This window comes from Delphinus delphis, chromosome 5, assembly GCF_949987515.2.
Source record: "Delphinus delphis chromosome 5, mDelDel1.2, whole genome shotgun sequence".
Lineage (NCBI taxonomy): Eukaryota > Metazoa > Chordata > Mammalia > Artiodactyla > Delphinidae > Delphinus > Delphinus delphis.
The window spans coordinates 49,213,600-49,225,780 of record NC_082687.1 but is presented as its reverse complement, the minus strand read 5'-3'; the positions used below and the strand labels follow the sequence as shown (position 1 = coordinate 49,225,780).

General features: G+C 35.9%; 1 protein-coding gene across 9 annotated transcripts in view; it reads right to left on the bottom strand.

The window, feature by feature from the left end:
* Window positions 1-3,147: 3,147 nt before the first annotated feature.
* The window catches only part of ANKRD17 (ankyrin repeat domain 17), a 161,249-nt gene continuing 152,215 nt past the window's right edge, over window positions 3,148-12,181 (bottom strand). For all 9 annotated transcript variants that reach the window (XM_060012396.1, XM_060012400.1, XM_060012397.1 and 6 more), the window contains 4 exons: window positions 7,589-7,837; window positions 6,903-7,081; window positions 6,335-6,499; window positions 3,148-5,623 (listed from right to left, as the gene is read on the bottom strand). In XM_060012396.1, coding sequence (XP_059868379.1) covers window positions 5,564-5,623; window positions 6,335-6,499; window positions 6,903-7,081; window positions 7,589-7,837 — 653 coding nt within the window. In that variant the 3' untranslated portion in view covers window positions 3,148-5,563. The remainder of the gene's footprint in view (window positions 5,624-6,334; window positions 6,500-6,902; window positions 7,082-7,588; window positions 7,838-12,181) is intronic.

Below are 12,181 nucleotides of genomic sequence, written 5' to 3'. Positions count from 1 at the left end.
GGTTTAAGTTTTACCTTATGTGATCAGGAGGTAGTCCCCCACGTCTTTTTGTGCGCGCCCCAATTGCTTCCGCTAGAGATTGAGATAGATTATACTACCCAGGAGTCAACATGTTGCTGAAATGCCAGTTTGGAGACAGGCGTGTGTTTCTGGATTGTTTTAATCAACAACCTTTATGCACTAGGCTTAGTTTAGTCTGTGGTATGTTTAATTGGCTCATCTGTCATAATAGACATTTTCAGACCCAACTTAAGTGTTTTCTTTCATCATAAAGAGCAGCAAAACACCTTATGTTAAGGGTAAAGTACCATCTCCTGAGTTAAGAGGAATTATCACTGGCAGCGCGGTGAATTCTTTACTGGGGCTTAACATATATCCTATATAAGCTTTCAAGAGCCTGAACAGCAACATTAGGTGTCTTCTGGTTAAAAGGAATAGGCTAAATGTATATGGGCTAATTTTGGGTTTTTTGCTCCTGGCAAAAGCAAACACGGGAATAACATGAAGGAGTTTCCTAAAAGAAGGGTCACCCCTACACCTAGAGGCCAAATTGTGTTGTGAGGAATAAAACGTTGATTAAAACGAAGGCTCCAACCAGTGTTGGGGTAATGTCAAACTGAAGCTACTGTTCTTGCTTCATTATGCACCTACCCAAGGGTACCAGATGCACCCTTTCCTCTGGATTCTGGAAGTCATCTTCCTTCAAATTGGCTGATAAATCCATGCATGAACTTTTGAATGTTAACACACACATTCCAATATCTGTTATATACAGAATTTACTTTTTAAAGGTAAAAACCTATCAATCTATCTCCCTATCCGTTTGTCAAGTTAAAACAAGCAACCTGTTGCTACTGACTACTGATTTAAAGTGGAAAGGAATTTTAGAGGGAAATATCTTGGCCCAAAGATTGTGAGTAAAGAAGCAACTTCTATGCTGCTGGATTCCTCTCCTCCCAGAGAACTGATGACATTAGGAGTTGGTCCTTCCACAGTGGCACATAAGCTTAGGGAATCTGATCTTTTGATATCCAGGAGAAAAGGAGATTAAAGGATAAAGATCCTAAAGTGAAAAATTCATATTTATGCATTCACTGTTCATATAATTTAAAACAAAAGTTTGTCAAGCTATTCCTCAAACTCCTAAGACTTCCTTTTGTTAAGCTGTATCAGGAGTCGGGACTGGGACCTCTTCAACCAGTGTAGGTCCACCCTTTCTGCTACATTTTGAGGTCACAAATTACATTCTCATTTACAAATGTTCCATTGTTTTAAGCTTGAATATTGTGATGTAAATAAAATTTATGAATATTTAACTTGATAACTTCATATACATAAACATACATTTTAAAATTTGGATAATGGGGATGATCAGAACTGGCTGTCTACTTGGTAGAGAATGTTGGGAAAAGTATTTGTCAATTATAAAGCCCAATGCAAAAGAAGTGTCAGCACTCATGTATATGTATGTACTGGTAACATTGTGATACCTTGTATCTTTTGAGTTGCAGAATACAGTACAAAATGACCATGCAAATATCGGGCAAACCAACCAACTGAAATCATGTACTTTGCAAATGGACATACTAAACATTTTTTTAAAGTTCAACATTATTAGCCTATTCCTGTCTTTTATTCTTACTACAACACACTTTTTTCTTAATTTTATTTAAACTCCTTAAAAACAAAGACTATATATTTACTTTCTAAAGTTTCTGAAATTCTTATCCATCGCTGTGCTGAACATAGGAATGGAGGTCAAAATATTAATGTAGGCTATTATACATAAACTGTATATATGTACAGTCATTTAAATTTCTCATTTCCCATATATGCCTTCTGAAATGTTTGACTTTAAAGGATATTTTCACAAGGAATTGTTAGTGTTCCCTGGCAATCAGATTTAATTTCTTCTCTTTTTCCTATTTAATACATTACTTTTTAAAACCAAAGATACCTAATGTAGAATTAGCTTTTTTCTCTCATTAAAAAAATCCTCTCGTATTATCTTATCATTGATTTTTAAGTATTGAGCATGCAAAATTGGCTTTTACTTTTCAAAAGTGTGAATTCATTTAAAGGTAGAAGTCTAATATGAGACCCCTTGTAACACATCTATTAGTCCTACATTCCAAGTGTCACGTAAAGAAATTCTTACTTCTAAGAATTTCTAAGCTACAGTGGCACATTTTCTCTATATTCACTTACCCAAAATGGTAAGTGATGGTATTTTTGCAATCAAGGTGTGTAACACAGTAGATTAAGTATTAAAGCACTAATGATGCGCTCACCCTAAATTCCAGTCACCTGGAATTAACACCAGTTGATTCACAATAACACCAGTTAATTCACAATAACACCAGTTAATTGAGTGTTGTGACTTGTTTAAGCATTTATCAATAGGATATATATATTTCCAAAGAGATTCAGGAGCATCCAGAATTTACAACGTATAATGTAAGTGTCCCAAACATTAATATTAAAAGACATCTGAATACATTTATCTAAAGTAAAAATACATTGAGTACTGGAATACTGAATCTCCATATTAGTAATGAAAAACAGTGTAATGGTTTTCCTTTGATATTTTAATCATTTTGAAATAATCCTGATTTAAAAATTTCTTATTTGAAAGTTTTGTCATTCTTTAAATGTTCTGTTCTCTAATGCGAGATTTCCAGTTTAACACTTTGTATTGTTTTAAAACTAAAGTGAATAATGTATTCACTATTGTGCAAACTATTGTGCAAAATAGTTTTTATGAAATGTGTATTAGGTCATTTGAATCAAAAGAAAAATGGAATAATATTTTCATAAAAACAAGACAGGAACAGTTAGTGAACTATTTACCTCCTTCTTTTTCCTGAGAAGAAAAATGACTGTAAGTATAGTAATTACCAAAAAAAATTAATTTTCAATTATTAATAAAATAAAATGATTTAACTTTACAGTAACAGGGAACAGAAGGGGGAAATACCTTTCACATGAATACTAAAATTACTTTTTTTGAATATATTGGTATATGTTGAAATATATGTTGAAAAGGCATGAAATGGGGATTCTCTTGGCACAAGTAAACAAAATTATCTCTAAAATGGAATGGTTGGTATAAACAGATTACACAATAATTGGGATATTAACTATTTTGGGATTTAAGGTGTGAACTAACCTAACCGTTATGTCCAAGAGTTAAGCTGCTTCTTAAAAGAATAAGAGAAAAGAAATACCTTACATAGTCTGCAATTATACATACCACATTACTTTCAAAAAGGGGGAAAAAAAAGACCTGCATGGTCTCAAAAGATTATGTTTTTTATTGTTCAAATAAAAGTGCACTGCATTACATCTGAAATATAAAAAATGTATTTGAAAAATGTTCCTACTACAGACTTCTAAAACCATGGTATTGTATTTAACAAGCCTGATCCCCAAAACTAAATAAGGAACATTCCAATCAATACTCCCCTGTCCTGTAGCTTTAAAGTAAAAAATATATATATAGGGTTTTTTTTTCCTTTTCTTTTTTAGTAAGACACCCTATCTTAAGAAATTCACTTTTGTGAGTCAACACAAGTCATGTGTTTTGATAAATACTGGCTAGTATCTGTTATCTAGCAAGATTATTTTAATTAGAAAATAAACTCTAGTAAACACAGCAAAGAAATCAAGCAAAAAATTATAGGATGGTGGCAAAAGTCATACATAAAATAGTCTGTTAAATAGCATTATACCTCTTTCTTAGTAAAGTGCAATAATTTTATGTCATAAGTATATTTATTTGTAGGTTTTCATTTAGCTTTTCCTTTAAATTTGGTCATATCAATCAAGGACAGGTAGGAAAACAGATTTATATATTTTAAGACCACCTCCTAAAATAAAAGATATAAATGTGTTGTTTACAAACTTCTGCATATGTTTGAGAAATCCTCTTTTCTACTCTTTACTCAGGCTACCAGAATAAAGAAATCATTTCATTTACTTGAACAGCCAAGGAACCATATTAATATTGTCAACTGTTGGTAATCTATCTGAATCTTCGTTAATGTTTATGTTTCAACAGTGAGGAATTTAGGTCTAATTTTTTTTTAAAAAAGACAGATTGATATATACATCACTTTACTTTTATGCTTAGTTTCTTTTACATTTCAACCATATAATTTATTTTTCCACATGAGACGGTAGGACACATATTCTTCTTGGATATGTTACTGTTTATTGTTCCAAGTGAACTGAATAGATAAATTCCACTGAGTAGTTTAGTGTGGCCCTGTGTCTTATATAAACAGGTTAAATGGAGACTTCATTTTGTAACCTGTGTATTCATGTCTACCATAAATTGTCTTAATGAAAAATGCAAAATGTATTTTATTACTTGCCCCAAGTTAGCTGTTGATCCCTTTCACTTTTAATATACAAGTGTAGAGATTAAGAAGCCTTTAAAATTGAAAAATAAAACCCCAAAAAACCAAACACTTTCCACTAAATTACTGAAAATTGGAATTTTTATGTTGACTCCTGGTGACCAGAAAGCCAATGTTAAGAATCAATATTATCCAATATAAAATAGTACATTGAATTGTTTAATAATAAACAGTATATTAAGGGCTTATATATGCTGACTGGGAACCAGTGGTGGCTTTTTAAATTCTCAAAAAGACTGTATGTTTTATGGTTAGAAGAAACGACAAGAGATGATGAAGATTCTCCACCTCTTCGTAGCAGCCATTAGAGTAAAAATCTTTACAGAATTATTTCACTATCAGCAAGAAAATTTTACCGGTATTAGTGGTAAGGGTGAAGAGAGAAAAAAAGAATGAAGAGAGAAGTGTGTATTAGTTTTAAAAGTGTGACAAGGTAATAAAGAGACATGAAAAAGTGATAAATTTCTTATTCTATATGTGCCTTGCTGCAAACAAACTCAAAAGAGAGAAGCATGGGTATTTTAAAAGCCAACGTCGGGAAGCATTCACTGATAATGCCCATTGTTTTACTTTATACTTAAATTACACAAGCAAAAAAGTTGTACTTATTAATAGTTTAATGTATGAAGGAAACATCCAGATTTCTGAATATGAAGGTACATATCTCACATTAATTTAAGTCTACATAAAGTAGAGCCTCTATACTGACATATTGAAATTTACTTTCTGCTTAGCCTTTTCTGTTATGTAAACAATTGTACATTTATTTGCCATTCTAAAACTTCAGGATCAAGTTTACATAATTTTGCTAAATTTCCGTGTTTGCTCAGAAGCAGTTTACAGTACTAAAACCAACCAGCCAAAGAACAGCTTCAACAGAAAGTTATGGCCAAAGGGGAAGAGGGAAAGAAAAAAAGAAAAATGATAAGAAAAATGCTAACTAAGGTAAAACAGATGATGATGGGGAATGGGCAGTCACAAATGTTCACAGAAAGTAGGTCAGTTAGTAAGTTCTTCTGCAAAAAGCCTACACACTTCAGTCAAGCACATCAGTAGAATGATTTGGGAGCATAAATTTTTTTCGGCCACTTGTGATTTCCTCTGAATGAAAAGGAATCTGCAGGCTAACAAGCTGATCCTCATCAGCCAAGCTGGTTCATATGCACACTGTTCATGTGAGGTGCCCAGGGTCCAGTCCACACCTATGAATATAGAGCACACATTTGATTACATATGTATTGAACGTATATTTGATTAAAACAAAACTCCTCAACACTAAGGAAGTGCTCCTAATATTTATGAACTAAAATAGCTAAGTCTCAATCAGTTTGCAACATGCTGGGAAACAATGAAGAAAAGCAGTGATAAACCACTTTTATCTGTTGTTTTCCTGCCTTTCCTCTTATCCCTCAAACAGGATCTGAATTATCATTGTTTTTTAAAAACCATTATGTGAGTACATACAGGTTGATGACCGTGGAAGGAAAATGAATCAGGTATTAAACATATACCATAATAAGCTAAAATATACAACCATTTCTGTGCATTTTCACAGTTATATACTGTTTTGACATTTATAATACTTTTAATAAATAACCTCTAGATGGCCCTTTTCACACCACTAGTAAATTCTGATACATAAGATTACATTACAACACTTTGCAACTTAAAATGTTTTACTTACCACCCAACAGAATATATTAATTATGCCTTTCATAATTTTAGCCCCAAACCACTACCTTTGGTACCATTTTCCATATCATTCTGCTGTATTTCAGCTACATTAAACTTCCCTCAATTTCCTCAACTGCTCAAATTCACCATACTCTCTCACAACAATGATTTATCTTTATCCCATTTGTCTTGGCAGCTCATAAACACTAAATAAAAGTTCACTGAATGATCAGCCTTACCGTTTGAGGGCCATTATTTTCTGTGGAGCTTGAAACCATCTTTATCAGGGAATTCCAAGAGGGGTCCGCAGCATGAGGGCCATTAAATATGGGTCCTCCAGCACCATCAGGAATAGGTGCTACTGGAGGAATCATTGCATTCCCATACACAGAAAAAGGCATACCCTTAAAAGAGGAGAAAGCAAAGATTATGGACATTCAAGTCACTGGTTACTTTTCCCAGTATAATCAATAGCCTTAAAACTGATATTTGAAACTTCACCTCATTTTGGAAAAGTATAAGTTATCTAGGTGATGTAAAAATTATTTTCCATAATATGATTTCTTCTAGCACTAAACAGAAGATACTATAATCCTAGTATATAAAATATTTTGTCAAAAAACATTTCTCTAAACTGGGACAAAATCAGGATTTATAAATGTTTATATTTTAGCCAGCTTTTGACCTATAATTCCAAGCCAAAACTCCAGCATCATTTCAGAAACGCTTATACTCTGGTAAGTGAAATAAGGCTAATAATCAGAAAATCATTTCGAAATAATGAAAATGCTTTTAAATCACCATTACCCCAACTTTAGGAAAGTCCATGTATCCTGCAGGAACATGCTGATGGAATGTACCAGAAGGAGTTACAATTCCTGTACTCTCTCGCTCCATTGCTTGATGCTGTGAAAACACTCCTGGATCAGACATTGGCCTGTGCATCATAGGATTTCCCATCCCAGGGTTGCACCAGTCTACTTTGTCTGAGGGAAAATGAAGAGGCAGAAAAAAATAATTGGTGATATTTAAAATCAGAAAGCAGCAAAAAAAATTTATATATTTTGAATATTTTCCATATTGAATTGTGAATTCCTTCAGAATAATGACCTACTTTTATATATTTATCACAGTATTTCCATGTTTGTAGGTAGTGACATAATAGCCTAACAAAGTAACATAAACACTTTGTGTTACAAAACAAAAAAAGCTAAGATAAAAGCTTAAGAGACCCAAAAGAAATATTAATATTTCCTTAATATGAAGAAAATAATATGCTTGCATTAAACTATCTTCAGAAAGCAATGATAAATTCAGTAAGAGCTCACATGGGAACAAAAAAATGTTTCAAACTCTTAAATAAATTGATTAGTCAAAACAAAAAGACATGAATACAGATTTTTAAAGAATGCCTATGATAATTAAATACTGCTTACAATATTTTAGTTAAATGCATAAACTTACTTTCCAGTAAGCAGAATAGCATATCATACCTTGATTGCCACCAATCCCTTCAAAGGACCAGATGCCACTATGCCCTACTGATGTGGACAAATTACTCCCAATAACAGATGGAGCTGAAGTTCCAGTTTGCCTGATACGTGCAGAACGTTCCGTCCCAATAGGGACTGGAACTTTTCTATCCTGAGAGACGTTGCTGGGCTTTTCTGACCCTAAAGGTACTGATGATGGGGCAGGAGAAGGTGCACGAACTCCGGAGGATACCGACTGTGCAGGAGAATCTAAAGAAAAGATATTTTCAAATAATATACATGTCAACTATACAGCCTGTACTTTTGTAAAACAGAATCTTAAATTCTGAAGATATCTTAAATATGCATTCTTTGAGGAAAAAATGAAATTTGAGTATAATGCTTAGATAATAAATTATGTATATTAAAATTTGGTTAAAGTTCTATGACTCTGCAGTCAGTTTTTAATTCGGCTCACAATTTTCCCATTTAGTTTCATGATAGTAGAATGTGAAGGTGTGAATGCTGCAACTACACACTAATTAATATTTAAATAAATTTACCCTTGACAGTGGGTAGAACAGAACACCAGAGCAATGAGAAGACAATGTTTAAATTAAAAAAACAAATAACAATGACAACAACAAAATGGAGGTGGGGAAAACCACTGCCTGTATTGGCAATTCTCAAACTATTTTCCTTGGGAACATTTGTCCCTTGGTATGTTATGATGAAAAAACAAAGATATTCAGGTATCTAACAAATTTGGAAGATCAAGCTTAAGAAAAAAATAAGTTTCTTTAAATCAGGACTTCACAGAACTTTAATATGCTGATAAAATACCAACAGAAGGCTATGCTTCATAACCCAACTGTTTCATTCTATCTTGTGGGTATTCCACAGAAAACTTTTAGAAATGGCGGTTTAAGCTCTACTTATCAAAACAAAGCTAGTTCTTAATATAGGCAATTTGGGAGCATTCATTAGTGATTTAATCTCTTTACACACTACAGAGAAGAAGGATAAACAAAAATAACCAAAACTGTATTTCTTATGAAAAGTTCAAATCTCAAGCACATTCAAATTTAAAGAGTCTGAATTGTGGAGGAGCTTGATGCTTAAAAGTCAAAACAGCTGGGCTTCCCTGGTGGCGCAGTGGTTAAGAATGCGCCTGCCAATGCAGGAGACACGGGTTAGAGCCCTGGTCCGGGAAGATCCCACATGCCACGGAGCAACTAGCCCATGCGCCACAACTACTGAAGCCTGTGCTCTAGAGCCCACGAGCCACAAGTACTGAGCCCGTGTGCCACAACCACTGAAGCCCACGAGCCTAGAGCCTGTGCTCTGCAACAAGAGAAGCCACCGCAATGAGAAGCCTGTGCACCGCAACCAGAGTAGCCCCCGCTAGCCCCAACTAGAGAAAGCCTGTGTGCAGCAACGAAGACCCAATGTAGCCAAAAATAAATAAATAAATAAATTTTTAAAAAGTCAAAAGAGTTACCTGCATAGATACAACTTATTCATAACTGACTCTATGCCCTAGTGATAGTCATTTAATATTTTTTCATTTATGTTTGCATTTAAGTTTTCTATATGTATGTGTGTATGCGTGGGAATGTGTGTGTGTGTGTGTGTGTATGTATCTATCCAAAAGGACTCAGGTAGCTAATCAATTTACAAAATCAATCAATCTATCTGTACACACAAACATAGTGCTTCTATATCCTGAGGTACTTTTCAGGGAACTTGGAAGACAAAGAAAATTCAATAATATTATTGGCCTGAACATGTTTTTTAGAAGACTTCTCACATGTATTTTAGAATCATACAAAATTGGAAAGTACTGTGGGGATCAATTCCATCTTATTAGTACTTGCAGAAGTCTATTTTGGTTAAATTGATAGTACCGCCACTCAATGAGATGTCGTGACTATTAACTAAAAGGAGTGAATGCTAAAGTACCTTATAAATTATAATTTATTGTATGGATACTGATTTCATTGGGGAACAAAAACATGAAACATGGACTTAACTGTAAAAGTAAACCAAGAAAACTATTACCTTCTAATGAAAAATTAAAATATATTTCCTGCGGTCATGGATCCATTAGCATTACTTGATAGCATTTACTTTTAACAAATGATAAGAAAATGGAAAAGCCACATGTGTCTTCAAAAAAATTATAAATATTTAAAAATTCATCTTACAGTGGCATAAGAAGGAATTCTAGGATGATGGAAGTAACAGTAGCACAGGTTTTGATTCTTCCCATTAAAAAAAGCCACTAAGTTAGCTAAGCCCAAAACCCATGCCCATGGATAACATCTATAACAAAACAGACAAGATATCCAAATGAATCCAAAGATACAAGTGAATGGGGACAAATCACCAACAGCTATAAGACTCATGTAGTAGCAGCATCTGTGTGGAAGGAAGCAATTCTCTAGACCTGAGAACAGAAGAGCCACAAAACAGTCAAAGGTATTCAAAGGAAAGCAGGGCAGGCCAATCTGAGAACAGCAGGTGAAAGTGGGAGAGTTCTGCCTATGCATGGGTGATTGTAAGGGATTCACAGTAAGGTCTGAAAAAGCTGGAGCAACTTGGGCCCTATGACTTTAAAAAATATATATATTTATTTATTCGGCTGCATTGGGTCTCAGTTGCAGCACACAGGATCTTCGCTGCAGCATGTGGGATCTTTCATTGCGGTGCATGGGCTTCTCTCTAGTTGTGGCACGTGGGTTCCAGGGCAGTGGTCCCCAACCTTTTGGCACCAGGGACCAGTTTTGTGGAAGACAATTTTTCCACAGGGTGAGGGATGTGTGTGGGGGGTGGGGAATGGTTCAGGTGGTAATGGGGGTGATGATTCAGGTGGTAATGTGAGCTACGTGGAGCGATGGGGAGCAGCAGATGAAGCTTTGCTCGCTCGCCTGCCACTCACCTCCTGCTGTGAGGCCCGGTTCCTAACAGGCTGCAGACGGGGGGCTGGGAACCCCTGCTCTAGAGCGTGCAGGCTTAGTTGCCTCACAGCATGTGGAATCTTAGTTCCCCAATCAGGGATCGAACCCACGTCCCCTGCACTGGAAGGCAGATTCTTAACCACTGGACCATCAAGGAAGTCCTCGCTATGACTTCTTAAAGGTACCTGCTGATAAAGTCCTACACTGACAAGAAACTTCTGGGAACAGATTCTAAACTGAACAGGAAAGCGACAACAAAAGCAAAGTGAAGAAAATATCCAGTCAAGAGTAGGGCAGAGGTGGAAGAGGTGGGTAGGCTGGATGGGTGGGTAAGGACAACAAAGCCAAGAGATTTAACAAAGTATAAGACCATATTTTTGCACACTTCCTTATAAGAGGAAATTCTAGAGTCTTTAAGCTAGAGAAGATATCCGGATCCACTTACTCCTTCTAAATGTTCAGGAAAACTCACTTCATTAAAAAATTCAAAACAAAATAGAACTGCAGTCGAATTCCATGCAAAGCTATTCTATTAACTAAAGGAGATATGGACCCATAATAACTTGTAGACCAGAGGTCCCCAACCCCTGGGCCGCAGACCGGTACTCGTCCTCGGCCTGTTAGGAACTGGGCCGCACAGCACGAGGTGAGCAGCGGGCAAGCGAGCAAAGCTTCATCTGCCACTCCCCATCACTCCCATTACCCCCGTCCATAGAAAAACTGTCTTCCACGAAACCAGTTCCTGCTGCCAAAAAAACCAGTCCCTGGGCTTCCCTGGTGGCGCAGTGGTTGAGAGTCCGCCTGCCGATGCAGGGGACGCGGGTTCGTGCCCCGGTCCGGGGAAGATCCCACATGCCGCGGAGCGGCTGGGCCCGTGAGCCATGGCCACCGAGCCTGTGCATCCGGAGCCTGTGTTCTGCAGCGGGAGGGGCCGCAACGGTGAGAGGCCCGCGTACCGCAAAACAAAACAAAACAAAACAAACAAAACAAAAAAACCAAAAAAAACCCAGTGCTATAGTTTAGTCTAATATTCTAAAGGCACATCAGAAAGAGACTATAATCTAAAATTCCAAAGTGAGCTTAAAGAAATAAAAGATTTGAAAGAACAGCATAATTCAGAATTAGTAAAACTAGAAACAAGATGACAAAACTCAGGAAAGGATTAGAAATGAAAGAATATTCCAGAAAAGACTAAATCGAACTGCAAGGAACACAAGCAGTTGTAAATATGATACACAAAGTTCTATTTTTTGTTTTTTAAACTACATATTGAAAGGGCACAATTATACACCTGAGAAAAATCAACCCAGAAAATTAACACGAAGACACAGTCAAAGGTGACAGGGAGGAAGGAAGCAGAGATGGAAGGCAAGCAGGAAGGACTGATGGAAGGAGAACGAATGAATCCTACCTTTCCTCAGACTCATCTCTGGGAGCCTGCCCTAACTTCTACGTTAGAGCTAGTTTTTCACTCTTTTACTGTATCCTTCAAAAAACAAAAGCAAAGCAAAATAACAGAAACCCTCCATATTCTGTTTTTTTAATTTATTTTTTTATTTTTGGCTGCTTGCGTCTTCATTGCTGCAAGCGGGCTTTTTCTAGTTGCAGCGAGCAAGGGCTACTCTTTGTTGCGGTGCCCGGGCTTCTCATTGCG